General features: G+C 40.3%; 1 protein-coding gene across 1 annotated transcript; it reads left to right on the top strand.

The window, feature by feature from the left end:
* Positions 1-1,069: 1,069 nt before the first annotated feature.
* LOC129853910 (histone H2A.V) lies at positions 1,070-15,080 on the top strand. The gene is made up of 5 exons (XM_055920414.1): positions 1,070-1,177; positions 2,688-2,765; positions 12,991-13,104; positions 13,276-13,405; positions 13,586-15,080. The coding sequence occupies exons 1-5, from the start codon at positions 1,175-1,177 to the stop codon at positions 13,645-13,647; spliced, it is 387 nt and encodes a 128-aa protein (XP_055776389.1). The 5' UTR covers positions 1,070-1,174; the 3' UTR covers positions 13,648-15,080.
* Positions 15,081-20,569: the final 5,489 nt, after the last annotated feature.

The following is a 20,569-nucleotide window of genomic DNA, read 5'->3' as shown; positions in this document are numbered from 1 at the left end:
GCCCAGTAATACACGTGTCAACCGTGAACCAGCTTGTACACAAGGCTGCAAAGGCGTCATTTCCCTCCTTAACTAGCTTTAATGGCGGGCCTTAGAAAAAAAACTGGGAAAATGTGTACTGTCTTAATAAAACACCATTTTCCACCACCATTTTAGGATAATTTAGGATGTTATACAACCTTGGCTGAACGCTATGTGCATCATCAATTGTCAGAAAATGTATAACTAAACCAAGACAGACTACAAACTGTCGTTTCAAATGGAAACAAATTAGTCAAAGTGGGCCGAACCAAGCTCGAGCTAGCGAGATCTTATTTGCGCGTTCTAGCAACATCTGCATGTTTCCCTTAGGGAAGGCCTACTCGGTGAAATGCGCGTGTGCAATAACTCAATTCGCCTTTGCACTCCTTCTAATGCAATTTTTAAAACAATTTTCAAAGGGTAAGGTCTACAAAACATAGTTTACTACGTATAGCATATTCTAGTTTGGGATACAGAAAACTGTATTGAGATCAAATGTTTCATAGATGAGAAAATGTGCAGAATTTCGTCTCAAATCCAACTTCTCTCACTAAGTGGAAACGCCAAGCGGTAGCTTCACTTTTATACATCCGTGAAATATTTGTCTCATTGTTCTGTCTGTGGTATACCGGTTGGGCACATCAATATAGATGCAGACAAAGATTTTTATAACTAACCCATTGTTAGCTCATTGTTATAGCTGTGGTGTAGATCTAACGCACGCTATCGGCTGCCTAGGCTACATATATGCATGCATTATCAAAGACGAGTTGTGTATGCAATCTCCAGTTATGCGCATGCACGTAGTATATTTCAAAATTGTATTAGTCAAGCAAGTGAATAATATTGAGCGTAAATTTTTTTAAAGCATACATTCTGAGTGAATTTTTCTAGCTACAGCGAACCCGCCTACTTGTTGGTCTCGTGCGCAAAGAAAGAAACGCCGATTTGAGTGGGGGGGGGGTAGAAATCTGTAGAAGCAGCGCTGTGATTGGTCAGAAAAAAATATTAAAATAAACAACAGGAATTCCCATTGGTCAACGTCCATTCGCAAGGAGTCCTGGGTATAGTATTGTTAAGGGCTTAATTTTTTTCTCTTGGTCTTGAACCGAAATTGTTTCCGATCTCCTCAGTTCCACAACCAAATAACGAAATGGTATGTGTTTATTATATGTAGCGATACGTTTATTAACTACAGATTCGTATAGAATTTAAAATAAGTTTATGCTTTAATTGTACATTCGCTAGCATTACGTGCTACTTCAAATTGACTGAAAAGCAACGCTAAACTAGCGTTTACCAGCTAAGCTAGCAAGTTCGCGTTCCTAGCTACTAACCTTACTTTTTAACTTTATTTTATGTTTGGTAATTGCTGGTGTTATATTTCCCACATGAATTATATCTTCTGCTATTTCCGCATGCAAATCATGTGGTTGATCAAGTAGGCTACTAACGTTAACTAATTTCGATAGCTAACGTTAGCCTAGCTGTTTTTTTCGAGTTGGCTGGTCTGGTTGTTTCGCGGCAGTTCTGTATCATGTCAATATTGCAATATCTGTCGAGGTTATCTAGATGCTAATACTTGGCCTTTTAGCATTGCTGTGAATTTCAGCAAATGGCTAATTCAATGCGTTTATGAAACGTTCCACTTTGCAATATTGTTATTTATCTTAGTTAGCGTTCTCATTTGATGCCAGCTGAGTTGTTGCTTGTCAAGAATTGGCGGGAAACGTAAAACCAAAATGGGGTGATTCGCCTGGCTTTCTAGCTAACCATCTTCATAATTAGCTATTTATATATGGACATGAATCAATCTTGAGTTGTTTTGTTTAGGTAACGTTAGCTATGTCAGCCAGGCAAGTGAAGGTTGGTGACCTCGGACACAGTCAGGTTATTTGGGCTCCCTTTGGGTCCCAAGGATTAAGAAATACTGACATTTGATGACAAATGTTGACAGATGTGCAAAAATAGCTGGGAAGAGATTATCGCTGTACGAATTCCATGGTAGATGGTGTAGGAATTGATGAACAGAACAAATTCAACTGTTTTTCTATTTAAATTATTATTCAAAATTATTGCCACCAACAATCATTAGATAATATATTATTAATTCCCAAATGTAGATTGTTTCTTATCACATGTGTGAATGGCTGATAAACACTCGTTTAAAATTAACACTACAAATAGCAGTGTTGGGCTATTTGGAAAGAATAGTTAGTCAACGATATAATAATACTCATAGGAAAAGGTATCTTTAACTCGCACTGGATACTATGCGATTTTAAGGTTAGAAATGAATTTAACAGTTAAAGTAGATGGCACATGGAAATCAAGAGGGTGTGCTACAGAGATAGGTGGGCTGGGATTAAAAAACTCATGGTTATTACTGGTAACACTAAGACATTTACGGTATACATGTGTATATAAAAAATAATCTTTGTTGTGAATGCTGTGTGTAAAATGTATGTGTCAAAATGGGTACTTTGTCTGAAGAGGTAATATAGGCCAATAAAATAGTGGTGGGTCAATTAATGAGTTGGGGGATTTGTCTGGTCATTTGGGGAAGGGGTACTTGACTAGAAACCATGTCATTTGCACGCATTATTTTAAAAGTTCCATTTTACTGGCTAATCTTGTAATACTGTGTTTTGTACCGTCTATTCCAGGCTGGTGGTAAGGCAGGGAAAGACAGTGGCAAAGCCAAGGCGAAAGCGGTGTCGCGCTCCCAGAGAGCTGGACTGCAGGTAAGATTTGAATACCACTACAGACACCTTTTATATACTGAACAAAAATATAAATGTAACTTTGAAGTGTTGGTTTCGTTAGCTGAGAAATTTATCCTGACATGTTCTGTATGCACAAAGCTTACTTCTCTCATTCTGTGTACAAATCTTTACTTCCCTATTGACAAGCCTTTCTCCTTTGCCACGATAATCCACCCACCTGACAGGTGTGGCATATCAAGAAGCTGATTAAATGTCATGATCATTACACAGGTGCATCTTATGTTGGGGACAATAAAAGGCCGCTCTCTAAAATGTGCAGTTTTGTCACACAATGCCACACATGTCTCAAGTTGAGTGCGCAATTGGCATGCTGACTGCGGGTATGTCTATCAGAGCTGTTGCCAAAGACTTGAATGTAGATTTCTCTGGTGGACTTTCTAGCAGTCAGCGTGCCAATTGTACGCTCCCTTAAAATCTTGACACATCTGTGGCATTTTGTGGCAAATGCACATTTTAGTGGCCTTTTATTGTCCCTGTGCTGTTTCATCAGCTTCTTGAAATGTCACACCTGTCAGGTGGCTGGATTATCTTGGCAAAGGAGAAATCCTCACTAACAGGGATGTAAACACATTTGTGCACAGAATTTGAGAGCAATTACCTTTTCATGCGTATGGAACACTTCTGGGATATTTTATTCAGCTTGTGAAACATGGGACCAGTGCTTAATTTGAGCTGGAGCCTGCTGGAACAGGATCTGGCACCTCTCAGTTTGGGGCTGTATTGTTCCGGAACATATTTGGCCGTATCTGGAACCTCTCGTTGCATGAATAATAATTTTCACCTTTTCCAATATGTCAATTCTAACAAAAGCTATCAAAGTTAATTTGAGTTGCCTCTGTTAATTACCCCCCCCCCCCCCCCCCCCCCCCACACACACACACACACACACACACACAAAAATCACTTAAGTTGATTTATTTATTTTTTTCAGGCTGGGCCTAATATTCTAAAAGTTTATTTGGGTTGATTTGCCCGACATTGTGACTTATGTTTGAGACCAACGTGTGGCTGTGTTGTGAAGCACGCCTATTATGTTTCATAACTAGAATGAAATTCACTTTCTATGATCTCTCTACTTTGCTAGATGTGAGCCTGCAACTCATCTCTTTAGCGTTGCATGTAATTTATTTCCTTAGAATCATAGCCATGGGATGGGTTCTGAACGAACTGCAGCACCCCTGATAATTGTAAACACATTTGCCAAAGTTATAGAATGACTGCTGTCTGTTCAGAAATTAAATAATTCAGATTAGCCTACTACACCATCCAGCTAGGCTTTGGGAATAGCCTAGCCGGATTGTAGCCCAATAACAAGGAATAGGCTACAGTCAGCAATGTGCGGCAAATCTGTCAATGAAAAAAATCATGCGGACAACAGCCCATTCGCAAGATTTCAAATACAATTAAGGGAAAACGCGTTGTAAAGCAAATGGCTCCTGCTGAAAAGGGAAGAGTATGTAGGCTACCAAAATATTTGATCAACTTCCAAATATTGTTTTACGAGAGGCTTTTGGCATGGGCGCTTTGACAATCACCAGCGAGTGAGCTGCCCATTGGGTGATCCTAAAAAATGGTTTACAGTTTCATTTCCCCCTTTTATTGTAGCCTACGGTATGTCTCCATACACGTAAGCTATTGATGGAATCTTGACACGGTAGTTTTTATTGATCTTTTTGTCAGTGTCAAAGTACCCTGCCATTCCGATCATTTGTGCGGTATTAAAAAAGATTCTGCCAAAGTCTCCAGTCGTGTAAAATGACATAGAATTCCATGAAATGCGTTTATAAAAGGCCACATTTTTCCTGGACCCTAGGCTACTAAAAACACTCCCGTTTGTGCCACATCTGTATGTCCCTCTACTGATCTATACCATGACGCAAATGTGACAATATGCATGCAATGCTTTATTATAAAGCTGATAAACATTTCACTCCCCAGGTCACCCTCCCCTCATGCGCACTTTGGGCCAGCACCTCACGATTTTACAAATTAGGCACTGCTTAACACATTTCATATTTGTTTAAATTGACTGACTTCCTTTATGAACTATAACTCGGTAAAATCTTTGAAATTGTTGCCTTTTATATTGTTCTCTGTGTACAGCGGATTGGGAAAGTATTTAGACTGACTTTATCCAAAATGGATCATTATTTTTCCTCATCAATCTACACCATACCCTATAATGACAAAGCGAAAACAGGTTTTTAGTCATGTTCGCCAATGTGAGATATATACTTTTATGGAGTTCCTTATTTACTAGGGATGCACGATATATCGTAATCTGACGCATCGGCCCGACGTCAAAGCTGAGGTGCATACCTAATATAACGTAGGTAGATGCAACGAAAAATACAGTGCTAAACATAACAAAAGCAGAAATGCCACACTTTCAACAATTTCAAGTCGAGCAGTCATTTGAAAGAGTAAGAATTTCAGTGAGACAACTCAAAGGCGAAATTCATTAACGCCAAGATAATGGAATTCATTGCCCTTGTTGGCTTTCACCGACTGGTTGAGCACCTCGCGCCCCGGTACACACTACAAAGTAGGTGATATTTTTCAGATGTTTCCCTACCGGAGTTGCACAGTATTGTTGAAATGCACATCTATGGGCGTCACTGCTATTAGCTTCACGAGCCCCATGAGCATGCTGAGTCTGACAGCACAGTGGGTCGACAAAGATTTCGTACAGAGGAAAGTGGTATTACATGCTCAAAGTGCTGGTTCTCATACCGCTGCTGCCATTTCTATGGCATTTGAGAACGTTTAACTGGAAACATGAACATATTCCTAACGCCATTCCAACAACTGATCAGTTGTTGGAATGGTCAGCTAATGATCAGGAGCTAATGATCAGGAATGGTCAGTGAATGATCAGCTAATCAACTGCGTCTGCAGCAGACGTGATACCCTCTGTCATGGCATTGAAACGCCTGCTCAACAAAACTGCTGAATAACTTAGACATGTACTCAAGGCTGTGAACAAGCGACTGTGGCGTTTTCTGAGCCTCTTTACTGTGTCGCCACCATGCTCGACGCTACGTACAAGGACCACTACTTCGATGCCGATAAGAAACGGGGTTTACGTGAAATGTTACGTACACAGCTGGACAAGATGGAAATGGACGGTGTGCGCCGAGGAAAGACTGCTTGACTTCATGGGGTGAAATGGTACGTGCGTTTTCGTTAAAGGGTCCACGGTGGGGTAGGCACTGAACTGAACAATACAGGAATCATATATTATAGCTAGGGGGGGTGTAGATATATCTATATGTCACATACATACTCAGCGAAAAAAGAAATGTCCTTTTTCAGGACCCTGTCTTTTCAAAGAAAATTCTTAAATCCAAATATCTTCATTGTAAAGGGTTTAAACACTGTTTCACAGGCCTGTTCAAAAAACAATTAATGAACATGCACCTGTGGAACGGTCGTTAAGACACTAACAGCTTACAGACTGTAGGCAATTTAGGTCACAGTTATGAAAACCTAGGACACTAAAGAGGCCTTTCTACTGACTCTGGAAAAACACCAAAAGAAAGATGCCCAGGGTCTCTGCTCATCTGTGTGAATGTGCCTTAGGCATGCTGCAAAGAGGCATGAGGACTGCAGATGTGGCAAGGGCAATAAATAGAAATGTCCGTACTGAGACGCTTATTAATAGGCTGACCACACCACTCGCGTTGCAAAATAAAGTTAGAAATCTGTCAATTATTGCACCCACACTGTTCGCTCGCCTCAACGAGTGTCTGTTGCCATGCGCAAAAATAGAACTCCTATTTCTGATGCAGATCGCGCTGCAAGTCCTGCCTCTCCCATCTCCTCATTGGTTTATAGAAGCAGGTACCCACGTGCCATCTCCTCATTGGTTATACCCACGTGGGCGATTGAAAGATGAACTGTGTTGCCGGTCTTTGTAGTAATACTATGAAAGTTTAGATGCCAATCACCATGTAAGTTCAAAGACGAAAAAGCCTGGATGGAGGAGAGAGGACTAGAAACGATTCAGGTGACCGTTGTATGTGTGGATTAATTGGCGGAGTAGAGGACCTTGTGCATTTCAGGTATAATAACTCAACGTTTATCCCAAGACAAATTAGTTAGCAACAGCTAACTAGCTGAATTGCCATAAATGTTTAATGCTTTTCAACTTGTTCCCAAATTAATGTAATTGGTTCAGAGTTTGTTTTGATATCTTAAAACCTCTAACGAGTCACAAACCCGGATCCGGGATCCCCCCCCCCCCCCCATCATAAAAACTGACTAGCCTAGCCTAAAGCCACAGGGATATCATATAATTAAATGTTCATGAAATCACACGTCCAAGTTACACATTTTGTGAATCCAGCCATCATTTCTGATTTTTTAAAATGTTTTACAGGGAAGACGCTATGTATTTCTATTAGCTAACCACCATAGCAAAAGACAACTTTTTTTTTTTTCCCCGCCTTTTTTTTCTTGCATAGGTAGCTATCACAAATTCGACCAAATAAAGATAGTCACTAACCAAGAAACAACTTCATCAGATGACAGTCTGATAACATATTTATTGTATAGCATATGTTTTGTTCGAAAAATGTGCATATTTCAGGTATAAATCATAGTTTTACATTGCAGCCACCATCACAACTCTCACCAAAGCAACTAGAATAACTACAGAGAGCAACGTGAATTACCTAAATACTCATCATAAAACATTTATGAAAAATACACAGCGTACAGCAAATGAAAGACAAAGATCTTGTGAATCCAGCCAATATTTCAGATTCTTTAAGTGTTTTACAGCAAACACAATATAGCATTATATTAGCTTACTACAATAGCCAACCACACAGCAGCATTGATTCATGCACGTTAGCGATAGCGAATAAACCAGCAAAAGATATAAAAAAATTCACTAACTGTCTCAACTTCATCAGATGACACTCCTATAACATCATATTACACAATACATATATTGTTTGTTCGAAAATGTGCATATTTAGCGGCACATCGTGGTTATACAATGAGAATAGTAGCCAAGATGCCAACAAAATGTCGGGAGAAATCTTGGTAGAGGCACCTAATCAGTAACTAATCATAAACTTGACTAAAAAATACAGGTTGGACAGCAAATGAAAGATACATTAGTTCTTAATGCAACCGCTGTGTTAGATTTGTAAAATTAAAGTTACTACGACATACAGCGTGCGTTAAAGCGAGACCGCATCGAAATTAATGGCGGAATAGTAGTTTTACATTTTTCAACAGAACAACATATTAACATCATAAAAAGTTCTTACTTTTTGATGAGCTTCCATCAGAATCTTGTGCAAGTGGTCCTTTGTCCAGAATCATTGTTGCTCGGTTGTAGATTGACGTCTTCAACTTAGGAATTAGCAGCAAACATTAGCTATGTGGCCCAGACGTGTCCAACTCTTTAACGCAGCACAAAGACATATCCTAAAATCGCAATATACTGATATAACTCGGTTTAAAATAACTACATTATGATGTCTTTAACCTGTTTGGGCTGCAGCCCGACACCGGTACACTTATGACAACATCCAGCTCAAGTGCAGGGCGCGAAATTCAAAAGATATATTTTTTAAATATTTAACTTTCACACATTAACAAGTCCAAGACACCAGATGAAAGACAAAGATCTCGTGAATCCAGCCAACATGTCCGATTTTTAAAATGTTTTACAGGGAAGACAAAATATGTAAATCTATTAGCTAACCACGTTAGCAAAAGACTCCACTTTTATTACTCCATCAGTTTTTTACTACATCAGTAGCTATCACAAATTCGGCCAAATAAAGATATAAATAGCCACTAACCAAGAAACAACCTCATCAGATGACAGTCTGATAACATATTTATTGTATAGCATATGTTTTTTGTCAATGTGCATATTTCAGGTATAATTCATAATTTACATTGCAGCTACATTCAGAAATTGCACCGAAAGCAGCCATAATATTTAGACACCAACGTCAAATACCTAATTACTCATCATAAAACATTTCTGAAAAATACATAGTGTACAGTAAATGAAAGACAGGCATCTTGTGATGCCAGACAATATTTCCGATTTATTAAGTGTTTTACAGCGCAAACAAAATGTAGCGTTAAATTAGCTTAGCACAATAGAAACACTTGGGCGCCGGCGACTACGACAGATATATGAAATAACATCATAAATTGGGTCTTACTTTTGCTGATCTTTCATCAGAATGTTGAACAAGGTGTCCTTTGTCCAGATGAGTCGTTGTTTGGATTCAGAATGGCAACTTTCTCTCTCCATTTAGCAAAAGCGCTAGCCGGTTTGCACGGATCTCTCCATGTAAACAAACGGAAGAGAACCGAACACGGTAAAACTCCTGAGAAAATTTCAATAATCTGATGAAACTATATTGAAAAAAACATACGTTACGATGATATGGTGACATGTATCAAATAAAATCAAAGCCGGAAATAATATTCGCCTATAACGTCAGCAAAACAAAAGGCAACCCCAAGTTCCAAATTGCTTTCCTCAGAGTACCGGAAGTTGGGTACACGTCATTCCAAGAGGCTTTATTCCATCCCAGATCGAGATAATCACCTCCTTTCTTCTCTCACAGCCTTCTTGACACCCAGAGGAAGGTGTATGAAGTGTACGTAGACTCTTATGTTCATTGCCCATGTATAGGCATGAAGAGGAAGAGAGCCTCGATTTCAGACTTTGAACTTCCGGGTCAGGAAAAGTGCTGCAGAATGAGTTCTGTTTCACTCAGAGAAATAATTCAAACGGTTTTAGAAACTAGAGTGTTTTCTATCCAAAAGTAATAATAATATGCATATTGTACGAGCAAGAATTGAGTACGAGGCAGTTTAATTTGGGAATGAATTTTTTCAAAGTGAAAACAGCGCCCCCATATTGACAGGAAGTTAACCTGCGTGTCGTGATCGCGTTTGGTGTAGGGGGACAAAATAAATGTATGCACAATGACACGCGTGCAGCCGGTTTGGGTTCCGTGTAAGACAACGCTACAGGGAGACAGGACGGACAGCTGATCTTCCTCGCAGTGGCAGATCACGTGTAACCATACCTGCACAGGATCGGTACATCCGGACATCACACCTGCGGGACAGGTATAGGATGGCAACAACTGCCGGAGTTACACCAGGAACGCACAACCACTCCATTAGTGCTCCCTGTCTGCAATAGGCTAGACTGGGGGCTTGTAAGGCCTGTTGTCTGGTGAGGACCTGTCTTACAACAACGTCGCCTTTTGGCACAAACCCACGTTCGCTGGACTAGACAGGACTGGCAAAAAGTGCTCTTAACTGACGAGTCGTGGTTTTGTCTCACCAGGGGTGATGGTTGGATTCGCGTTTATCGTCGAAGGAATGAACGTTACACCGAGGCCTGTACTCTGGAGCGGGATCAATTTGGAGGTGGAGGGTCCCTCATGAACAGCTGTTATTCCATTTCTGTTGGTCACATGTCTGTGACAGGTTTATGTCTCAGTTGATTCTTGCTATGTTCATACAAATATTTACACATGTTAAGTTTTCTGAAAATAGTTGACAGTGACGACGTTTCTTTTTTTTGCCGAGTTGATTTATGCAATGATATATAAACGTAGGGAAAATATCCACATAGTATTAGTTGTCTTAAAAAAGGAAAAAGTTGTTTTGTAGCTGTGTGCGGCTCCGCTCATTTGGTTATTTCGCTGCAGCGAGAACAGAGCTGAGACCGTCGTAGCAGCAATTAGCTTATGAAGGAATTAGCAGTTAGCTAAATGCAAAGGAGCAACATGGCACGCATTGGCGAACCAGGACTAGAAGACGCCCGAGATCATTCAGGTCTGGTAACATTTCGGCTTCCGTGTAAACTATAACAGGGATTGTCAACGAGTGGTGGATAACTTCTACTACATGAAGGCTCTGATCATTGCTGATACTCGTATTGCCACTCGAATAGACTAACATGACTACTCATTTCTGCCAACATCACCCCAAAGTTCCAATTTGGTGAAAAAATGAAACGTCAACCACTTCTCCACACAGCCTTCAGGCAACAATATGCGGCTGACTCCCGTAGGGCATAAGAAATCAATGCAGCGATAGTTTAATTCATAGCGGCAGATGAGACCCTTCTCTATGGTAGAGAATGCGGGGTTCAGGAACATGTTTGAAGTGGTCGAGCCGTGCTTCACTATTCCTTCCCGGACACATTTTGCCCAGACATTAATACCTGCCTTATACAAAGAACAACTTCCGAGCGAGTTGTCAAATGCGGTCTGTCACGCTAACAGACAGTTGGACGTTGAGAGCTACCTTACTGTAACGGCTCATTTCATTACAGCAGAGTGGAAGATAAAAAGCCATGTCCTTCAAACACCTCATACAGGGACGTGGACTGTAATTCCCCTGGATGCTGATCCACTTACATAGTGGAAGACCAAAGAGTTAATATACCCTCATGTAAGCAAGGCGCTACCTGGCTGTGCCTGGGATCTGTCCCTAGCAAGAGGGTATTCTCCACAGCAGCTGACATTGTCACAGCAAGCCGATCTGTGCTCACTGCAGGTAATGTGGATAGACTAATCTTAAAGAAACTGAAATCTGATTTAAAAAAATTTAAGTTACCAGTCTCAAGTGGTCTTATTTTGTTTAAGGCAATGCTGTGACTTATTTTTGATTATATGCTGCTGGACTATGCACTCTTTATTTATTGCACATTTATTTTGTCAATGTATCGACACCACTGTACTGTACCGAACCATGAGTTTTGTGAACCGTTTCACACCTAATTGACATGTATGATGAAATCCTGGTTAAGAATGAAACGACTGAACAATGAAACAGCATAGCAAGTGAAAGAAATTGGGTTTTGATATGTAAATGTTTACTTTATGGCCGGTGTGTGTAACCTTTTAGTTAACTAGGCAAGTCAGTTAAGAACAAATTCTTATTTACAATGAATGGCAAACCCGGACAGCGCTGGGCCAATTGGGCGCCACCCTATGGGACTCCCAATCACGGCCGGTTGTGATACAGCCTGGATTCAAAACATTTCTGCCGCATTGAAGGTCCCCAAGAACACAATGGCCTCTATTCTTAAATGGAATACGTTTGCAACCACCAAGATGCTTCCTAGAGCTGGCTGCCTGGCCAAACTGAGCAATCGGGGGAGAAGGGCCTTGGTCAGGGAGATGACCAAGAACCCAATGGTTACTCTGACAGTGCTCCAGAGTTCCTCTGTGGAGATGGGGGAACTTTCCAGAAGGAGAACCATCTCTGCAGCACTCCACCAATCAGGTCTTTATGGTAGAGTAGCCAGACGGAAGCCCCTACGGCCTCCTCCACATCTCCTGATGTACTGGCCTGTCTCCTGGTAGCACCTCCATGCTCTGGACACTACGCTGACACACAGCAAACCTTCTTGCCACAGCTCGCATTGATGTGCCATCCTGGATGAACTGCACTACCTGAGCCACTTGTGTGGGTTGTAAACTCCGTCTCATGCTACCACTAGAGTGAAAGCACCGCCAGCATTCAAAAGTGACCAAAACATCAGCCAGGAAGCATAGGAACTGAGAAGTGGTGTGTGGTCACCACCTGCAGAACCGTTCCTTTTTTGGGGGTGTCTTGCTAATTGCCTATAATTTCCACCTTTTGTCTATTCCATTTGCACAACAGCATGTGAAATTTATTGTCAATCAGTGTTGCTTCCTAAGTGGACAGTTTGATTTCACAGAAGTGTGATTGACTTGGCGTTACATTGTGTTGTTTAAGTGTTCCCTTTATTTTTTTGAGCAGTGTACTTTCCGAATGCACTGTATATGCACCTTGTCATTCATTATAATGGACCTTGATTTTCCGTGCTGTTATGCTCTTTTCAAAGCAAGAGGAGCAATTCTATTTAGCATGTTCCTGGTATTACAAAAGAACTCTTCCAATCAACTGTTTTGCATTATTTATTTTTTCATGTTTCAGTGCTCTTGTAAGGCTATTACTAGAAACCACTCATTCCGCGCAGATCCGTGGTGTAGTGGCAACACTCCCTGGCAACTGTCCAACAGACGAGATTAAATCCCTATGTCTGCCCTTCTCAATGGTTCTCCCACTTGCTTGTCTCCCCACCTAATATTGCTATATTTAAAAAGCCACTCATCCTCTCATTTTCCCCCTGGTTTCTTCCTTCCAGTTCCCAGTGGGTCGTATCCACAGGCACTTGAAGACTCGTACTACCAGCCATGGCCGTGTAGGAGCCACAGCGGCCGTGTACAGTGCTGCCATCCTCGAATACCTCACCGCTGAGGTGAGCCTAACACACTATCTGACACCAATACATTGTTGGATTAGACTGTCATGACAGCAATGTCATTTATCCATTTGTGGGATTGGAAAGATGTTTTAAGAGTGCTATTGAATAGTAGACCTCTGAATTGTTATATTTTTGAGTTTAAGGTTTGCTGTTTTTTGTTTCCAGGTGCTGGAGTTGGCTGGCAACGCTTCTAAAGATCTGAAGGTGAAGCGCATCACTCCTCGCCACTTGCAGCTCGCTATCCGTGGAGACGAGGAGTTGGACTCCCTCATCAAGGCCACCATTGCTGGAGGAGGTGAGTTGAGGCGGCACACTGTTATTAGATCACTTGCTCTCACCGTTATACGAACAAACACGCATATGCACCTGTTTTTGGATCAATTACTTTGTGTAGTACACATGGAGACCGTGTTAACGAAATACATTTTGTAGCATGCATACACTCAATCGTATTCTTGTTTGCTGCTTTTTCTAGGTGTGATCCCTCACATCCACAAGTCCTTGATCGGGAAGAAGGGCCAGCAGAAGACTGCATAGACAGACCATCTTGTTGACTGTGAAGGCTTGTATTCTGACTGGACTGTGTTCGCAGACGCTTGTATTCAGACTGACTTGACTGACCAGAACTTCACATTTGATATTTTATTATTAATGTTATAGCTAACAATGAGTGATTAAGGTTTTTTTCATTATTGTAATATTTCCCATAACAAGAAAGAAACTCTAAGACAAACACATTTCTATTAGGGCTGGGCGATTATGGTCTAAAAATCTGATTCCCCCTTTGTCTCAACTTATGGACGTTCCTAAATGTAATTAAAAAAAAAAAAAAAAAGTTATTGTAATGGTCATACACTGCATTTTAAAACAGTCAAGCAACAATCTAATTTGGGGCTTGAAAAATTATACCTAGGCTAAATATAAGCCTTCCACAACACACTAATTATTTTATCATAGTAGTTTAAAATGCTTTTTTGCAATCACTGATCTAGCTTTCAAGTTTATTAAAATTCCCTTTTCTTACAAATTTAACCAGAAGCATGCATAATATACATTCACTAATAATTAACTTATTGTAGCAGGCATTATAGAAAATTAACACCGGTTTCAAGTACAAGCCCACTTGCTAGTAGGTAGCCAGCTAATCTTTATATTTCAAGTTTTACTAACTTGGATCTATTTGCTAGCTAACCATGCAGAACAGTGGAGTTATGAACACACCCTTCTGTCTCCAACGGTTTAAACAGCATGCTATCCTGTCTACTTTGTTCAGATTTTTAAATTAAGTGGCCTACTTAATCAGAACGAGACATTGCCAATCATTATTTTATCCTTATTGCAGATTTAAGACTAGACCGCTAGTATACGTCTTTGCTAAAATGCTGCTCGCTGTACTTGGAAGTGCAATGCTGCATGTGACAAACTGAGCATAAATTCTGTTAGTCTGCTCTGTGTGCAATTTCAGTAGTTCAGACAAAGGGTATTGTTAACTTCTCTAAAGTGTCCATATGATTTTTTTTAAATGATGGACCAAACCTTAATTATCAGATCTGTCCAAAATGAGCCCAATGGTTTGAGCTTAGCTTGGATTTAAGCTTGTCCCCTGCCTTCCCATCTTTGGACAACTCCCATTTTTAGGGTGGAGACGTTCATCTTGTCATGATATACAGTTCTCTGGTGTTAGTGGGAAGGAGCTACTAAGTCGAGACCAAAAAGACATGAGAACAAGCAGACCATAACACTCATAAAAATGAAAAATACAAACATTGATTCTTGTGATATAAGCATTTGGAATATCGCTCAAATTAATTAGATCGCTCAGCCCTAATTTGTATGCCGTTTTAGATTGTTGGGCCGGACAGAGGAAATAATCATACCTTTGTCAGATTGTGACAGTTAAATTTGATTGGCAGGGCTTCATAAATGTTTTATACTGAAATGGAATTAAAACTCATTTTTATAAAAACGAAGCTGATTGTGGTTTTCTTCTGTATTTGTTTGGCTAAATTACTAGATAATCCTGTAGTGTTATGAAACTTCGGCACATTATGCTATGATAAGTATTGTAATGGCTTAATTTGCAAATAGACTATCAAGGCTAGGGTTGCAAAGAGTGGGTATACTACTGAAAACTTTTTAAACTTTCAAGGTTTATAAAGAGTTGGCCAAAGCCAATTAAGAAATTAATGGCTTTTTAAAAAATGTATAAACGACACAAAAATACTCTGGTAAATGCAGGCTTAGGAGTTATGTTTTATTCTATGAGAATCAGCTATTCACTTATGATCTCCTGAGCCTGTTAACCACGCACATTTTTCAGTATTTATCCCAATTCCTTTCCCCCATAGGAATGGCCGAACCATTAAGAGATGGACTCATTAGTGTCTGTGACAGTGTCGGCAGCGCCATTGAGGCTACAACCCATAGGAATCCCCACCCGGTTGACTACTTTAAAATGGCGGAAGCCCTCAATGGCCTTGCCCATGCTAAAATAGCTTTTTGGCCACTACAGTCTTTGGTCTTAATGAACCAGAGTTGACTCATTTCTGGTTTAGGACTACAAGCTGAACTTATTCTATTTGTATTTGTTTTAGATGACCGTGAAGGTGGAAAGCTTCAAGTTCCTTGGACTACACATCACTGACAAACTGAAATGTTCTTTTCTATTGCTGTTTTGCGTGGACCCCAGGAAGAGTAGCTGTTGCTTTTGCAACAGCTAATGGGGATCCTAATAAAATACCAAACCGCCCGAGCCCCTGCCTGTTTACCCCGCTATCTAGTGGTTAGAGCATTGATCCAGTTACTGGCAAGGTAAAAATCTGTTACTGTGCAGTTAACCCACTGTTCCCCGCGCCGACGTGGATGTTCATTAAGGTAGCCCCCTGCACCTCTGATTCAGAGGGGTTGGATTAAATGCGTTAGACACATTTCAGTTGAACACATTTGGTTGGACACCTGACTAGGTATGCCCCTTTCCCTATAATCCATAAGGCGAGGTTATTACTAGTGCATCAAACCTGGGACCTAGAGACTGAAAAACAGCTATCAAGGCCGTTAGACTGTTAAATAGCCTTCACTAACACAGGATGCTACCTAAGACAGACTAGAAATCCCTGGCCACTTTAAGAAAGGGATCACTAGTCACTTTGATAATGTTTACATATCTTGCATTACTTATCATAAGAATATACTGTTTTCTTTACTATTCTACTGTATCTTAGTCATTTTAATGTTTACAAACTGCATTAATCATCGTGTGTATGTATGTATATATATCTATAGTATTCTACTGTGTCTTAGTCCATGCCGCTCTGACATCACTCGTCCGTATAAACTCAGAAAAAAAAGAAACGTCCTCTCACTGTCAACTGCGTTTTATTTTCAGCAAACTTAACATGTCAATATTTGTATGAACATAAGATTCAACAACTGAGACACAAACTGAACAAATTCCACAGACATGTGACTAACATAAATGGAATAATGTGTCCCTGAACAAAGGGGGGGGTCAAAATCAAAAGTAACAGTCAGTGTCTGGTGTGGCCACCAGCAGCATTAAGTACTGCAGTGCATCTCCTCATGGACTGCACTAGAATTGCCAGTTCTTGCTGTGAGATGTTACCCCACTTCCACCAAGGCACCTGCAAGTTCCCGGACATTTCTGGGGGGAATGGCCCTAGCCCTCACCCTCCGAGCCAACAGGTCCCGGACGTGCTCAATGGGATTGAGATCTGGGCTCTTCGCTGGCCATGGCAGAACACTGACATTCCTGTCTTGCAGGTAATCACGCACAGAACAAGCAGTATGGCTGGTGGCGTTGTCATTCATGCTGGAGGGTCATGTCAGGATGAGCCTGCAGGAAGGGTGCCACATGAGGCAGGAGGATGTCTTCCTTGTAATGCACAGCGTTGAGATTGCCTGCAATGACGAGCTCAGTCCGATGATGCTGTGACACACCGCCCCAGACCATGACAGACCCTCTACCTCCAAATCGATCCCGCTCCAGATTATAGGCCTCTGTAACGCTCATTCCTTCGACGATAAACGCAAATCCGACCATCACCCCTGGTGAGACAAAACGGCGACTCGTTAGTGAAGAGCACTTTTTGCCAGTCCTGTCTGGTCCAGCAACGGTGGGTTTGTGCCCATAGGCGACGTTGTTGCCGGTGAAGTCTGGTGAGGACCTGCCTTACAATAGACCTACAAGCCCTCGGTCCAGCCTCTCAGCCTATTGCGGACAGTCTGAGCACTGAGCATTGTGCGTTACTGATGTAACTCGGGCAGTTGCTGTTGCCATCTTGTACCCATCCCGCAGATGTGATGTTTGGATGTACCGATCCTGTGCAGGTGTTACACGTGGTCTGCCACTGCGAGGACGATCAGCTGTCATTCCTGTTTCCCTGTAGAGATGTCTTAGGCGTCTCACAGTGGACATTGTAATTTATTGCCCTTGCCACATCTGCAGTCCTCATGCCTCCTTGCAGCATGCCTAAGGCACATTCACGCAGATGAGCAGTGACCCTGGGCATCTTTCTATTGGTGTTTTTCAGAGTCCGTAGAAAGGCCTCTAGTGTCCTAGGTTTTCATAACTGTGACCTTAACTGTTTGTGTCTTAACGACAGGTGCATGTTCATTAATTATTAAGCATGGGGAACAGTGTTTAAACCCTTTACAACAAAGATCTGTTAAATTATTTGGATTTTTACGAATTATCTTTGAAAGACAGGGTCCTGAAAAAGGAACGTTTCTTTTTTTCTGAGGTTATGTATATATTCTTCATTCCTTTCCTTACTTAGATTTGTGTGTATTGGGTATATGTTGTGAAATTGTTAGATATTACTGCACTGTCGGAGCTAGAAGCACAAGCAGTAACATCTGCATAACACGTATGTAACCACTAAAATTTGATTTGCTATTCTATCATAGCCTCTGTTTTGTACATGTTTTATTAATTTATTACAAAAATACATTGATGCCCCTCCACCACCCCACCTCTTCAAGGACAAAAATGTACTTTGTTTTTCACAGCTTTTTCTTTTGTTGCATGTACGTTCTACACACATTTGACATACATGGCACTTAAAAATGTTTTACAGTAGTTACAGAGCAAGAGTAAAGTATTTTGATATACAGTACATTACATCTAGATATTACTTGTACATTATAAATTGTGTTTTCAGTCATAACTATTATAGAACATGAGTTTTTAAACATTTAAGTCATTTAGCATTAAACCCACACCTCAGCTACTCTGTCCATCCCACTTACCTGTAACTCTGTAAACCGCGCTCTTAAGATTTCCTTGTGCCATGTATTTTTCAGCTGTGATGATTCACATAAATTCTGAACCTGTCTAGTCACATAGTATCTACAGATACATATTTTTACTGAAAGTATTATGTTGTTAATTGACTGGTTTTTCAAACAGTGCTATTTGTTGGGTTTATTTTAGATAATTGTGATTTTTCAGCTGTTCCTGAACCTCTGACTAGAAACAAGCTATATAGGGGCAATATCAAAATATGTGATCTAATGATTGTCTCCTCGTAGCAGAATCTGCAGAGCTGAGATGGTTGTATGCCCCATATACATAACATTCTGTTTGTGGCAAGAATGTTGTATAATAAAACTACGTTTTGAATCAAGCATGTTTTGTATCAGTTCATAAACCATGTGCCACGCAATCGGCACATCCAAAGTCTCTTCCCAACAATTTTGTGACCTGTATTTATTCATGACTATTTGTTTTTGACAGTTTTGGTCTTTTTCTAAAGGGCAAACAAGTTTACCTACCTTCTCCCCCTTCCACTTGCCTCCTCCATTTTCGCTGCAATCAGTTGGTTGTAATTTTGGATAGAGCAAACATTTCCATATGTTTTAACTGCACATGTGACAACTCCAACCTTTCCTATTCATAATATCATTAACAAAGATAATAACTTTTATTTTATTTTCATAAAGAATGTATTTTTTTTTTTTAAATCAATTACTATTTGAATTTAACCATATTATTTGTTGTCTTTTCTGGAGGTTGAAACAAATTGCAGCCAGGTTTGTTTGGCTTGTTTTCAAAGGGTGATGTTTTGAAAAAGGTTCCATTTTCATTGAACTGAAAGTGAGAGGTTGTAATCTGGATAAAGGCAAAAAATGTAATCTTTGAACAAAGGATGAGATTCTTACTGATCTACTGGAGAACCAGTTCGGGTTTAAGTCTAATTTTGTATGACTGATGCTTTTACTGAGAGGTTTAATGCTTTAATATTTAATAATTTTAGCCCCCCCGACTCATTAATTATATAAATAAGTATGTTTTTAATTTTGTCTGGCTTGCCATTCCAAATAAAGTGAAACATGTTTTGCTCAAATATTGTAACAGATCATTCAGCGTAGGCAGGGCCATAGGTAAACTGGGATATGACTAAATAATTAGGGGGACTTTTCCACAAATAGACAGGTATTTACCTTTCCATGCTAGCAAGATCTTATCTATTTTTGCTAACTTCCTGAAAAAATGTGTTGTAAGTTCCTTTATTTCTTTAGGGATATGAATATGTATGTCCAATTCACCATCAGACCATTTTAATGGTAAACTACACGGTAATGTAAAAGTAGTATTTGTTTTGTGATCCAATACATAATAATGTACACTTATCATACTGTAGTTCGGTTGTAATATCTAGATCCTCTGAGGCTGTGCAGGGATCCAGATTGTGGATTTAAAAGAAAACGTGAATTGTCAGCATACAATGACACCTTTTGATATTATTGTTGGATCTGATTTTAATAGTTAACGTTTCGATGGCCATAAATAGAAATGACGATTTGTATTTATTATGGATCCTCATTAGCTCTTCCTGGGGTCCAGCAAAATTAAGGCAGTTTATATATTTATTTTAAACATTACAGTACATTCACAGATTTCACAACACACTGTGTGCCCTCAGGCCCCTACTTCACCACTACCACATATCTACAGTACTAAATCCATGTGTGTGTATAGTGTGTATGCTATCATGTGTGTGTGTATGCATGTGTCTGTGCCTATGTTTGTGTTGCTTCACAGTCCTTGCTATTCCATAATATGTTTTTTTTATGTTTTTTAAATCAAATTTTACTGCTTGCATCAGTTACTTGATGTGGAATAGAGTTCCATGTAGTCATGGCTCTATGTAGTACTGTGCGCCTCCCATAGTCTGTTCTGGACTTGGGGACTGTGAAGAGACCTCTTGTGGCATATCTTGTGGTGTATGCATGGGTGTCCGAGCTGTGTGCCAGTAGTTTAGACAGCCAGCGCGGTGCATTCAACATGTCAATACCTCTCATAAATAAAAGTAGTGATGAAGTCAATCTCTCCACTTTGAGCCAGGAGAGATTGACATTCATATTATTAATTAATATTATCTCTCTGTGTACATCCAAGGGCCAGCCGTGCTGCCCTGTTCTGAGCCAATTGCAATTT

This window comes from Salvelinus fontinalis, chromosome 4 (genome assembly GCF_029448725.1).
Source record: "Salvelinus fontinalis isolate EN_2023a chromosome 4, ASM2944872v1, whole genome shotgun sequence".
In the NCBI taxonomy this organism is placed as follows: Eukaryota; Metazoa; Chordata; class Actinopteri; order Salmoniformes; family Salmonidae; genus Salvelinus; species Salvelinus fontinalis.
This window is presented reverse-complemented; position numbering and strand designations above follow the sequence as displayed.